General features: G+C 41.2%; 1 protein-coding gene across 4 annotated transcripts in view; it reads left to right on the top strand.

Moving 5' to 3' along the window:
* Nucleotides 1-1,865: 1,865 nt before the first annotated feature.
* SELP (selectin P) overlaps nt 1,866-14,599 on the top strand; it is a 40,641-nt gene continuing 27,907 nt past the window's right edge. For 3 of the 4 annotated variants that reach the window (XM_077901595.1, XM_077901594.1, XM_077901591.1), the window contains exons 1-2: nt 3,770-4,065; nt 12,823-12,913. In XM_077901595.1, coding sequence (XP_077757721.1) covers nt 4,063-4,065; nt 12,823-12,913 — 94 coding nt within the window. In that variant the 5' untranslated portion in view covers nt 3,770-4,062. Of the gene's footprint in view, nt 2,032-3,769; nt 4,066-12,822; nt 12,914-14,599 lie in introns of those variants that run through there. The other variant, XM_077901592.1, reaches the window with a different exon arrangement.

Below are 14,599 nucleotides of genomic sequence, written 5' to 3'. Positions count from 1 at the left end.
TGGCATTTATACACAATGGAATACTATTCAGCCATCAAAAAGAATGAAATCTTGCTATTTGCAGTGACATGGATGGAACTGGAAGGTATTGGGCTAAGTGACATAAGTCAAACATAGAAAGACAAATACCATATGATTTCACTCATACGTAGAATTTAAGAAACAAAACAAATGAACACAGGGGAAGGGAAGGAAAAATAAAATAAGATAAAAAAAGAGAGGGAGATAAACTATAAGAGACAACCATAACAAACAGAGGGGAGCTGGGTGGGGGGGGTGATTGGGTAACTAGGCAACTAGCATTAAGGAGGGCACGTGATGTGATGAGCACTAGGTGTTATACTTGCAACTGGTGAATCACTAAGTTCTACCCCTGAAACTAATAATACACTCTATGTTAACTAAACTGAAAGTAAAAAAAAAAAAAAGAAAGAAAAAGAAAAAAAAAAGAAATTAGCCTGTTTGCTTCCCGTCCATTCTTGCCTTTTTTTCCTCTGAAGTGAATTGGAACATTTTTATGTTTACCTCACATTTTCAGATAAAAGATACCTTCCCCAGCAGATTGGCTACAACTTCCCTCTGTGATCAAGGTAATGTTAACCCAATCAAGCTCAGTAACAGCAGACCCTGAGCTGAGAAGTAATATCGTGTCCCGATATGGATGTGATAAGTAGCTTGATTCAGTTTAACTCTTAATACATCTTTCAGTGCCAGAGCTTTTGAGCATAGAACACTTACCAGACTACAAGAGAAGGGGGTCAGAGGCACCTCTTCTTCCCTTCCCAGGAAGCACTTTTTACTGAGTTTAATTTAAAAAAACCCAGAGCTTAGTGTAATATTGTTTTAACTAGACTCAAATTTGAATTCTTTCCTTTTATTTTGTCAGCTGTCATCTTGAGCAAGGCATTTAACCCCCAAGTCTCATTTTTTTCAATAAAATGCCAGTTATAATAATCTCCGAATAGATGGACCACCTGGGCAGATAGAATCTGCCTCATAAAGCCATTGTGAGGAGTAAATGAGACACAGATTTTTAAATGCTTCCAACAAAGTCTGGCCTAAGAATAAAGTGCTCAGCAATGGTAGCTCATAAGTCTAACAGTATCTCTGTTTCACTTCCTCAGTGACTTTTAAATAGTCTATTCATAGTGTTGATTTATAGACAGGTCACCATTTCATTATGTTTCTAGTGTTCTAGTATAGGTGATAACCTTTCTATGGTTATCACAACCTTCTGATAATCAAAGGGCCCCAAACATATACTCTTCCAATATGCTTTTGGAGGAGTAAAAATACTTTTAATGTGATAAAGCAAGTCCTAATTAATCTGCTGAATTTAGAGTATTGTCTGTGTGTACATGTCCAGCCACTGAGCTTGCACAAAAGTATCCTACTTCTTCCATTCAGCAGAAGGGCTGTTTCCTCCAAGCACCTCCTCTAACCACTCTCCATTGCTCCCATCAAGTAATTAGCTATCTTCTGACAGGGCTGATGCAAGAATGGGTGCATATGCTGGCTCCTCCAAGGTGTTCATAATTACCTGTTTCTGTGTCTGTGTCTCCACTGGTTTTTGAGCTCCTTCAGGATGGAGGCTGTGTCTTATTCACTTAGATGATAACACAGAGCACATCCACATAAAGATGCATAGGATAAATAAATGAACCCCCAGTGGGGCTGAGAAGGCATAAACACAGTAATGGGGAATTCGTCCAAGGAATTCAGTTTCTTTTTAAGGTTATGTGGGTGGGCATATTCACTGCCTGAGACCTTTGCCAAGATGACTGATTGCACTGCCTTTCCTTCCCTTCAAAACTGGAGGGCAAAGATAGAGAAAAGAAATGCTTAATCATAACACCACAGGCCAATTTAAATAGAATTTCTGCGGGAAGATTTAGAAGCTCAAGAGTCTTGTGGGTGGTATCTTATGAAAGCTATACAGGGAGGGTTGATATCTTTTTTCATGACTGTGTCAGCCACCAGGGGAGGGACAGATACTTCAGGCAAATAAGTCACAAGGGCTCCCTTTGTCTGGTAAGTTTTTTTCTTCTCCCAATCCCTGCTTTCTGGGAAGTTTTGATAATGTCCACTTAAGCCATGGAAGAGTTGACTTTATCCTTCATTGTTGATCTTTATGTTGTACGTATATCTCTACTTTCATCTATTTATATATTGGGGTTTTGTTTTAGTTGTAACTACAGCATAAATATACTTTAAAGCATCACAAAGGTCTATGATATATTATGAAACAAAACAAAACAGCATTGTACAGAATGGATGTAATGGGATTTCAGTTCTATTCCAATTCCAATTCAGTATTATGGGAGATCTTTTCCCCCTTCTCTGTGCTTTTCTGAATTTTCTTGTCTTTTTTTTTCTTTTTTTATTAGCAATGAACACATTGTATTAACAATAAGGGGGAAGAGCTATATGCTCTTTTTAAAGTTCTAGCCTGTCATCCTACAGCCTGTTATGTAGAAAGTTCCCTAGCGTTCTCCGAGTAGAGGGACCAGGCGTACAGAAGGAATTAACTGCCTTTTATTTCACACAATGACAGATGGCACACATACTGACAGCCATAACATGATCTGAGACTGGGCGTGGTCCAGAGGCTCTCTACCTGTCTAGCCTCCTTTACCACCCTCCAACCAGGCTGCCCCAAGTCTTTACTGACCTAGAATGTTCTCCCCACCTGATGCAGTAATGCTCATTCGAAGTAAGACCTCAGCTCTGAAATCATTGTCTCTGGGGAGTCTTCCTCAGGTCAAGTTCCCATCATATCCTTTCACTGCACCACGTTTTTTACTTTCTGCATTTATATGTGTGATTTTTATTTAATATCTAATGTCTCCTCCTTAAAAAAAAAAAAGTGAATCCCACTAGGGTTTTACCAAATCCCTAGTGCTAGCACACTTCCTGGAACCCTGAAGCAACTCAAATACTTGTTGCATGTATGAATGCATCTATGTAATAGGATAAATAGAAATCCATGTAGAGAGGGGAGGTGACATTTTCATCGCGTCTACCCAAAGTCATCAATCTAACTAATAAGCCACAGGTATTTGCTGAGTGTCTATTTGTCCTCTGCTAGACACAATAGCAGAGAAAAACTAACATAGGAGAGGGGTCCATAGACTATCAAGAGATGAGAAAACATATGAAACAGATAAATTACACTACTAACTAAACTACACTGGAATTACATTGCATTTTTAATGGCCACATAATTAGAAACAATCTAAATTTTCTACATAGATGATATCTCTTGAGCAAAATATTTGTTCAGATATTCAGCCTGAACAGCTTTTCAACAAAGTCAAGTGTTTTTCTGCCATTTAGCTTCCCAGAAATCCTTCTCTACTTCCCTCAGACTCTCTAAAACTTAACATTATGCACCTTAAAACACACTATCAATATGGACGTACCATCTACAGAGCACCTTCCCTCAGATCCATCTGAGAAATTTTTCTAATAATGACCCATGTTTGTTATATTTCATTTTAAGACTGTTTCCAGCAATCACCCCTCATTGTCAGGATTTTCTCAGTGGCTTTTTCCTTTCCTACCTTATTTTTTTGTATTATTATTTTTTCTCCCTTGCCTGAGAAGGCTTCTGGAATTGTTAACATTGACCGAGACTTCACAATAACTGGAAAATTTGCACTGGGCATTATGATTAAGACAAAACATATTTTCCAAATGTACGACCTTAAACTGAGGCTTGTATTATAATTAGAGGAAATTTGACTCCTGGGGGTGTGGGCATGATTCCTGCACTGCACAGCCCGGGATGTCCAGGAGTGATTCACACTTGCCCCTGTCTCCAGACCATCTCCCATGGAAGTAGGTGACCTTCTGCCCTCCTGGTGACCATTGCTACTAAGTATTATCAACTGCTCTTGTGTTATCAACATCCAACTTCGTGGGAAGGGCTGCGGTGAATTTCTGGAACTTGCTGAACTAGGAAGTTGCTTTTCTAAACAGCTTGACACTGAGGGGAGGCAGCAAGACTATAAGAAGTCTGGGTTGGGCAGACGGCTGAGAGGAAGCCGAGGCTCAGAGGAGATGGTAAGTTCATTTCTCTGTATTCTGGGAACTGGATGAGATGTGGCATGGAAGCTGAGTCAGGCAGGTAAAGGATCAGAAAGTGAGGAGGAACAGTAGTAGTCATGGTATTTTATGTTGAATAGCCCTTTAGAGTGTGAGCATCTCTAAGCCTGCTGTCCACATTGACCCTCCAAATATCCTTGGGTGTTGAGATTGCCATTTCCACGTTCCACTAAGCCTTATAGAGACCAGGCATTTTACCTATGGCCTCACTGCTAGGCTTGACATGGTCTGGATCTAGACCCCTATCCTCTGACTCCACTGCCGCTGTTTTTCCTATTAGAGTTTACAGAAACTCTCATGGCACAAATCTTGGTAAATCCTTGAATTCCTTCTTAGGATCGCTCTTCTCTCTGGCTTGAAGGCAAAGCTGAATAGGTGCCCTGGGACAACCTATGATTGCATGTGTTCTCATGCCAGCCTTTCTGGTTCCTTCTCTAGGCCCTAGGAGTCCACTGGGACTCATGTGGAGTATCTCTATATGGCTTCCATTTCTGCCTTAAGTCTCTGTCCTGTTAGTGACTCAGTTTCTTTATCTGTAAAATAGATATAATTCTAGCACCCCACAGTGTCATTGTGAAGATTAAATAAGTTTGCACTGAAAAGAATTTAAATCTGAGGCTGACACATGGGAACTGCTTAGTAAATGCCAGTTATTATTGTTGTGAAAAAGAAAAACATTGTGGGGTTTAGGATCCAGGGAAGATCCCAGGAAAACTAGACATTCTTGAACTCATTAACAGATAAGACACACGGTTTTACTCCCGACTTACCAGGAGTATCTCCCACAGTCTCAGGCTCCCAAAGTCCAAAATCCTGCAATCTGTGGCTAACAAGAAACCAACTGTCTCTGTTTTTGAGCCCCTTTCTAGATGCCAGAAGAAAGTAGCACTCCTACGTGATTCACGCCACCTTTTTACTTTACATACACTTTTCAAATATTTGCAATGGGGATTTTCTTTATTGGGGATAAAAGAGAAGACTCTGAAGAGAACAGGAATGAGTTTGAGTCTCCTGAGTTTGAACTCCAATGACATAAGAATGTGGATTGCTTTTGTTTCATCTTTTGCATATCATATTGTGTTGGTCAACTTACATGGACCAGGAGTTAGTCATCTCTTCCTTCTATTTAATTTGGGATCCTCCTCTATTTCAGAAGTATATTGACCCATTGGATCACGGGGTTCTTTGAGGTTCTAGTGAAAGTACAGCTCTTCATCCCAGATGAAAATGCAAATGTCCACATAAACACTTGTCTACTTTCTGGACAAGTACAGGGGGCTCCCCAGCCCCCACATGGGTTTTGGGTTAAGAACTCTATTGCCTCCTGTGCTTTCTTCTTAGAAGCTCCTCCACTAGTACCTTGAAGCTAGGCTGGAACTCTGCAATCTAGTGCTGAGGACTCCAGCTGTAGAACTGTTACCATAGTCCAAAAGTATGACCTCTTCCTTTGCCCCTGAGTACATTTGGCTCTTGGGACTCAAGAACCTCAACCCTCTGTATGTAAATCTGGCTTCAAGGTCAGAGTGGTTTCAATTAACCTCCAGGACCTGAAGAAAAGAGATTAAGGATTCTCTGGTGGAGTGTTTTCAATCAGAGGAATCTCAGAGAGAGAACTCTTGTCTGGGAACTTGCAGCTAACGTGTTCTGATGTTAGAGTTTTCGTGGATTGAGAAGCAGATGTAGATTCTCTTCCATTTATACCATAACAAGTGTGGATTCTCTTCCATTTATACCGTAAGTACTTTAGGTCTGTGGCTTCTAGTTCTCACTCTTCCTTCCATGACCTGTTTTTTGAAATGTAGCTACACAGTTCCCACTCTTCGGGCTGGCTATTGGCTCTTAGAATATGTAGCTTCAGAATTCTGTAGGTGGAAGCTTATTAATCAAATCTTCAAAAGTCAAAATGACCTACTGCATAATGGGCAACACTGAGAAAAGAACCTGGATCAATACTGGAAAGTAGGCACATAGTGGTTTCATGAACGACATTTATTACATTGTCTTCTAGGTGTCTCACTTCTTTGAAAAGCAAACAGAAATTTTATCAAGTCAAATACAAAATGATCCCTCTATATTTGTAGGGATATATAGCTCAGTCATGCTCCAATGGACTTTTGAAAACTAGGTATGCCACTTTATTTTTAATACTAGTATTTCAACCTAAATAATGGCGATTGGTAGTCTAATGTAAATATGTGCTTTGATTCTTTGTGTTAATGTCCTGGGCTCCTTCCTGTCTTTATTTCTCATTTGCTGTTGGCCTAGAGATCTCTCTCTGTCTCTCTCTTGCTGTGTTTCATTTTCTCCCTTTAAATTACTGGAACTACTAACATCTGTGCTATGCCACCACCACTACCATCCAGAACTTCAGGGAAGTTTGTGGCAGTTGTAATGCCTTGTGAAACCTGGACTCTGCTACCAGCTATTTGTATAGTTCTGTCTCCTCCAGGACTCTCACATCTACTTCCCTGCTTTGCATTCCCATTGATCCCGACCCAAGCCAGAACCCCTTTCACTCCGGCTGAGACTAGTACAGTAGCCTTCCCTTTTCACAGCACATCCTCTCTGCCGCTAATTCATCAAAACCATCACTGTCAGGTGCATCTGCTCAGGATGCTTCTCTGTTCACAGCCCTGACAATTAGATCTCTTTTGTGACATATTATGTCAGACTCATAAAATCCGGCCCTAACCTGATGTGGTTTGGAGTGGGGTTGTTCAGAGCCTGTGGCCAAGAAAGAATTCTTGAGATATTTTCACTGCAAAAAGGGTGTTTTTATTATAGCACAGGGACAGGACCCATGGGCAGAAAGAGCTGCACTGGGGTTGTGAGGAATGATTGTTATAAAAAATTTTCTACCCTATGGAGGGAAGGGTGATGTTAGGGTTCCAGGAAATTGAATCTATAGCTTTCTGGAGATTGTTTTATTCTTGTAAATCATTAGGACAGTCGCAAACTGATGGAGACTCCTGTCCTGCAGGACTGTGATCTCAGATAACCCTTTGTTTCTCCCTTCCCTTTGTTCTTGGGTAGCCAGGAGTGTCTGAGGAATGTCACACATGTCCCACCAGGAGGCAGGCAGGGTGCCAGGTGTTAACTTGTGCTGTGCCCTCAGTTTCCCTTTTGCTCCCTCATCAAACCTACCTTTTCAATTAACCTCTAGGACCTCCCAGTCTTTAACATCAATCAGACTACATCATTGCCTCTACTAAAATCCACACCCCCCAGCCTCTGACTCCTCTTTGCACTTAGAACAAAATCTCATCCCCTTGTTTTAGTTCTCAAAGCCCTGGAGTGATCTGTCACCAGCTTCATCTCATGCTCTTCCTCCCAATGCTCATTCCATTCCAGACACACTAATGGCTTCATGTTCTGTGAACACTCCACACTTTGCTACCACCCAAAGCCTTCACATTGGATTTTCCTTTTGTCTTTAATTGTCTTCTTCCTGCTTCTCCCTGGCTGGCTTTTTCTGGCCATTCTGCTTTCAGTTCAAAATGACCTCCTCAGAGAGATCTGCCTTTAGCTCCCTGCTTAAGGTAACCATGCATTCCCTCTACCACATAACCCCACTTTGATTCCCTACCTAGCACTTACCACTAGCTTCCAGGTTTATTTGTTATGAACTGCTTGTATTTATTGGCATTTCATTGTCTTCCTCAATAGACTGTATATTAGGGCAGCCCGGGTGGCTCAGCGGTTTGGCGCCGCCTTCGGCCCAGGGCGTGATCCTGGAGACCCGGGATTGAGTCCCATGTCAGGCTCCCTGCATGGAGCCTGCTTCTCCCTCTGCCTCTGTCTCTCTCTCTCTCTGTGTCTCTCATAAATAAATAAATAAAATCTTAAAAAAATAGACTGTATATTACACAAGGACAGGAATGATTTCTGTTTTCATCATTGTAACTCCAGTAATTCAAAGAGTATCCGACACATTGTAGGCAATTGATAAGTCAATAGTTACTGAAATAAGCAATGGGAAAGAACAGTCAATAACAGGGAGCACCCGTCTTGGTGGGGACAGTGGGAGAGGGCAGGATTGGTGATAGAGAAGTCTCCTTTCAGGAGGAGATTTTTGGATTTATAGAGCTAGGAACACATAAAAGGAGAACATAGGGCACTACAAAATGTTTTGTTATAAATACATTGTAGAATTGTATGGAAGCAGTGAATAAATTGAAAATTAATGGCAAGAGATGAGATAGACAAAAGGAAAAATCCACATTTCAAAGGGTCTTAAAGAGTTCTTCATTTTGAAGAGTTTGTGTTTATTGCTCAAGGAGTAGGAACACCTGATGGATTTTCAGTAGTAAAGTGGTATGATCAGGCTTTTGTGTTAGGAATATCATTCTGACTTCATTCTAGAGAAAGAATTGAAAATGGGTAACTTGAGGATGAGAGGCTAATTAAAAGATATGCAGGAAAGAAAGAATGATGTCTGCACTAGTACTTTAGCGGTAAGTGTAAATCTGGAGAATGACTAGCTATCTGGTCAGAAGGTAAATTCAATAGGTTTTGATGACAAGTTGATGTGAAGGGTTCGGACAAAGGAGAGAGATCCTTGGTCTTCCCTACACAGCCCACTTGATGAAGGACTTCAGGGCCATAGGACTCAGGTCAATGAGACTGTCTGTAAACTCCTTATACGATCACCCTTTAGTGCTAGAACCTTTTTTTTTTTTTTAATTTTATTTATTCATTCATGAGAGACACACAGAGAGAGAGAGAGGCAGGGACACAGGCTGAGGGAGAAGCAGGCTCCATGCAGGGAGCCCGACACGGGACTTGATCCCAGGTCCCCAGGAGGTGCTAAACCACTGAGCCACCCAGGCTGCCCTGCTAGAGCCTTTCTGAGAGTCACACTCACTCCAGAGGGTTAGACCGAAATTTGCTTTCTCATCCCCAACTTTGAGGTGCTGCTACTATTTGATGCCCCACAAGCTTTCCTGAAACACAACACCTATTATAACAATCCTTGGTTTCCCCACTTCTTCACATATCCCTCTATCTCACCTGCGCGGTGTAAGAGAATGAATCAGCTCATTTGTTTCCTCACACAGGGTGTGAGCCATCATGCCCTTTGTCTCTCTCACATGCAAATAGAATGAGACATAGTACCAAGATCATTTTTTTGCACAGCTTTCTTATGCTCTTCTGCTTAATCATAATACATTTTTAAATTTGATACAACCACTGCTATAACCCTTAAATACTGAGCAATAATCATCACATATCTTTATATTTTCCTACTCAGCACACACTTCTCTTAATTCTAGTCATTCCTCTGCCATTGTTCTTTCATTTATTTTTCATTCATTCATATAATATTTATTAAGCATTAACTTCTGCTCTCTACTATAGCTGAGATTCTGACATAAGTCATCTGGCCCTTGAAAAGCCTCTACCAGCAGCATCCTCCGGCTGTATGCTCATTTGATTGCTTTGCATTTAGATTGCAGATGGCATGCTCAGGAAGATAGTCAGGAATGGAGATGATGCCTGAGGGCCATCTGGCAAACGGATGGCCAGAAGAAGACCTCTGGAAAGCAGAAGAGTGATAAAAAATAGGGTCATGGAGTCAGGAATCCAGGGAAATCTCTATCTCTACAAGTGCAAGCAGAAGGTTGAGGTAGATTCAAAGGAAGACTCAACAAAATTGCTCAAGATGTCAGAGAAGAGTCAAGAGAAGAACCAATGGAAGCATTTTAAATAAGAGGAAGTAGTCACTAGTATTTATTGCTGCAAGATAGATAAGAAGGGAAAGTGTTCATTGGGTTTGGTAATTGGGATTTCAGTGGTAAAGTTAGCAAAAGCACTTTTGCGGGCTGGTGATGGGAGAAGGCTGGAGAGTAAAGGGCGCCAAGGAAGTTAAGGAAGCTAAACTATAGAGAAAGGAGAGAAACCAGTATCAGGGCAGAAGGCAAACGATCCAAGGAGGGACATTATCAATTCTGCCTCTAAAAGTGCACAGCTGGTCTACAACATGGGCAGGAGACTGAATCCCTTTCCATGGTACCATTTCTGCCAACAACTGTACACCACCCACAATGCTGGCAGCTATGGGACTCCTGCTGGCATCCATAGGTCTTCCCGAGCAAAGTGAGAGTGAGGGAAAAAACACTTGGTCTTCCACTTTCTCTCTGCCCTTCTCTTCACCTCATACTTTTAATTCTTAGGAAAAGTTAAATTAAAGATAACCACAGTGTGAAGCAGCTTTAATGAAGGTTTACACAGGTTCAGGATGTGATTCTAATGACCCAGTCTCAGACTTTTTCCCAGTGGCTTCCAGTTTGAAGTTGACTGCCAGAAAACATTAAAGATTAGCAAAGCACGTGGCCATTTCTCTTAGAGACATTTCCTCTTGTTTCAACACTTAACTGGCTTTGTAATATCGGGGAACAGTCCTTAAATCTCCAGGATCTTAGACCTGAAGATGACACTGTAGAACAGGAGCAGATGTGAGAAAGCCTGCCCACCCCAAGGAGGTTTCAGAGGAAAAGGGCCACTCAGAGGAAGATTATTAGGCATCATGCATCTTCCATGCCCACACACAAAACCCTTGTTCTTTGCCAGTGACTTACTCTGTTGCCTCACAGTTCACAAAGATTTGAACTTGTGGTCCATCCTGACTATAGCTTTGTTCAGGCTTTCAAAGGAATCAAAAAGTCCTGCAAGAATAAGAATCACTCTATTAACCCAACATCCACCTTGAAAACCTTGAAATTGGGGCACCTGGGTGGCTCACTTGGTTAAGCATGCCTTCGTTTCAGGTCATGATCCCAGGATCCTGGGATCAAGCCCCACATCAGGCTCCCTGCTCAGCAGAGAGTCTGCTTCTCCCCTTCCCTCTGCCCCTCTCCCTGCCTGTGCACTCTCTCTCTCTCTCTCTCTCATTCTTTCTCTCTCTTGGTCTCAAAGAAATAAGACCTTTAAAAAAAGAAAGCCTTGAAATTTTAAACGCTGTCTCTCAATTCTGTTTAAACCATATTTCAAATTTTAAACTAGGTAAAATATAAAACAGCTCTTTTCGGATAGTGGCTGGAGTTGGGCACTGATAGGGAGACAGCAGCCTCCCCTGATCAGCCTCTCACACACTTCCTTGGGCTCACCCTCAAGCCAGAGAACCTCCTAGAAGTGTTCCAGGGAGAAATGTACAAAGGAGACAAACACTTCCAAAGGGGACAGGGAGAGCACCCCTAGATTACAAACACTACACCTCTCCTCTAGTCTACTGGTGAAGAAACCCAGTGCAGGTTCAAAGGTAAATACTGGGATCCCCTTCATGAAATCTATGTTATTGTGTTCTTCAGCAGCAAAAGTATTGCCTCTGAAAGAATTCTGGAAAATTATGTAAAGTCTCACACCTTTCTAAGTGGAAAGCTAACATTTTTTTTTTGCCATCTAGGTTTTAAAATGAATAAAAGATGGGATGTTCCATACATTGTAAAGTTTAGCCTTTTAACATAAGTAAATGTCACGTCACTTCTCAAAATTTATTCCTGTGGAATTAAATACTGTAGTGATCTAATGACCCTCATCACTTAAGAAAAAATATTAAACAAGTTTTGGATAATAGGAACTTTTATTATTTGTTATTATAGTTATAGTTATTATTTGTTTTCTTTCCTTTAATACCTATCTCTTTTCCACTTCCTCTACAGAATTTTAATCTAATATAATGCAATTTTAAGCTTAAAGTCTCTAATTGATCACTAAATCTTCTTTACAAAAAAGGTAACAAATCAAAATTTGAAAGATTCAATTTTCTGAAAGTATATGTGATTTTAGATTCCCCAACCTTCAGGACTTTCATGTGCAACATGAGAGAGTTGGACAAGACGAGCATTCCCAGAACTTATCTAAAAATATTTTTAAATATTAAGATATTTGATGAAATCCCAACAGAAGGGAACTTATTAGAAATAATACTTATAATTGATCCGAGGGGAACAAGTTTATTATATATATTAAAATATATATGTACTATGCATATATATTAAATATTGAATAGTATTGTGGATACAGGCTGAAATTATCAAGCAGGAAGGCAAAACATAGATCAGTAATATAGGATAGATGATATAGCACAGCACAATTCATTGATGCCCTATGCATCAAAGTATAGGTCAGCCAGGGAGTTTGCATGCAACTTCCTAGTATTTTGGAGTATGGCATACTAGTTCTTCAGGGGAAATTACTGCATAATAATAATGACAATATTTTTCTGATGTGTGTATTACAAATTGTTTCATAAATGGAAAATATTGGTTGCACCAAGTAGTTACTTGGTAAATATTTGTCAAATGAAAGAAAAAGCAAATTCTGTCCTCAGCCTTGGTTCAGAATATCAGAAAGGGAGACAGAACATGAGAGACTCCTAACTCTGGGAAACAAACTAGGGGTGGTGGAAGGGGAGGTGGACGGGGGGTGGGGGTGACTGGGTGACGGGCACTGAGGGGGGCACCTGATGGGATGAGCACTGGGTTTTATTCTATATGTTGGCAAATTGAACACCAATAAAAAAAATTTATAAAAAAAAAAAGAATACAGACTCAGAAGCAGAGCAGTAAGAAGCAAGCAGGAAACAGAGGGCTTGAACCTCCACCCTGATGGAAACAGGGAGGATTCTAACTCAGTATAATGATTGTTAACAAGAATTTTTTTGGCCACATCGATTTCACATGGATACTAAAAGGAAGTTTTCTTTTCTTGTTTCAGGCCAGCTGCCTAAAAGCCATTAGGAACTGGAGATTTCAGAGAGTGATCTTCACAAGTGCCAAACTCCTTTGCTTCAGTGTCCTGATTTTTGGTAAACTTAATTTTAACCTATCATCTGGGCCTGAATAATTAGGGGACCTTCTCCAAGTAGGAGAAGTTAAGGATAGTAGCCAGTCATTATGAGACATGGGGATACTGTCCCCGCCCAGATGCCCAGAAAAAAAAAATGCACCCAACACCATCCTAGTGCTGGAAAGACTGTAGACAAACTGAAATGGACATCACCAGGGTCCATTATCCATTAGGCACAGCAGGCACTGGCCAACACTACTGATAAGGACCCACAAAAATGTCTTATACAATATGAATGAATATATATATATATATATTATAAAGATTTTATTTATTTATTCATGAGAGACACAGAGAGAGAGATAGAGGCAGAGACACAGGCAGAGAGAGAAGCAGGCTCCATGCAGGGAGCCCGATGTGGGACTCGATCCTGGGTCTCCAGGATCAGGCCCTGGGCTGAAGGTGGTGCTAAACTGCGGAGCCACCCAGGCTGCCCTGGATATATATTTATACCAATGCAACTATAAAATACAGTTTTTAAGATTTTATTTTTTTAAAGATTTTATTTATTTATTCATGAGAGACACAGAGAGAATGAGGCAGAGATACAGGCAGAGAGAGAAGCAGGCTCCCCACAAGAAGCCCAATGCTGAACTCGATTCCGGACCCTGGAATCCTGCTCTGAGCAGAATGCAGACAATCGCTGAGCCATCCAGGTGTTCCAGTTTTTAAGATTTTTATTATGGAGGAAACAGCTGAAAAAGGCAAAACTGCCTAGGCTCCGTGAAAGTCAATAATGCAGCCCTGGTGGCACCAAAATAATAGTCTTAGGGCAAAATAGTGCAATAGAGGTATCAGTGAAGGAGGGACAAATGACCTTCATATGGGCAGCAGAGGACAGGGGTGAATAGGAACAAAAAAGACTATAAACAGGAAAGAGAGCCACTTCCAGGTCTGATTGCTTGCATTGTACACTTCTTCACGTGGGATCTGGCCTTTTCTGGCCTGGATGAGTTCCCACTGGCTACAAAGACAATATCTTTCATCAGAGTGCCCCTTACACTTTTGAAGGTCACATACTTTATTTCATCTGATGTGATAAACATTTCTTCAAAAGGCTTGTTGTAAGCCTTATTTTAACAAGTGAGTGAGCAGGAGGAGGACATAGCATAATTTATCAAAGAGAGATAGTCAAGAGAGATGGAATGAGTGTAAGATTGCAGACCAGGAGATTTGATTTGTAAGCTGCCTCTGCCACAAACATGCTGTGTTTAACTCAACAAGTCTTTACTGAACACCAGTGAAGTGCCCAGCTCTGTGCTTGGTGTGAAGGACCCAGAGATAAAAACAGACCACTCTCAGGATTCACAATCCAGCAGGTGTGGACCATGTCACAGGAAGAGACATTCTAGGGCCCAGTTATAAGGGAGGTGGAGGCAGAGATGAGGTGCGGTGGGAGCCTGGAGGAAGAGGAGCAAGCCTATCTGGGCAAGTCAGGGAAAGTAGGGGGAGGAAAAGTTTACTAGGCATAAGTGGGGACAGCAGCCAGAATAGCAGAAAGAGCATTGCAAAGGCACAGAAGTGGGAGTCTGTTTTGCTAAGAAGGTAAATGTGGCAGGTAATGAATCTGGGCCAGCAGGTAAGCTCCAGATCACCAAGCGTCTTATTTTCCATATGAAGAGGTAGACCCTGGAGACTTAAAGCA

Source organism: Canis aureus, chromosome 6 (genome assembly GCF_053574225.1).
Source record: "Canis aureus isolate CA01 chromosome 6, VMU_Caureus_v.1.0, whole genome shotgun sequence".
Taxonomy (NCBI): domain Eukaryota; kingdom Metazoa; phylum Chordata; class Mammalia; order Carnivora; family Canidae; genus Canis; species Canis aureus.
The sequence above is the reverse complement of the archived record's forward strand: the minus strand, read 5'-3'. Positions and strand labels throughout refer to the sequence as shown.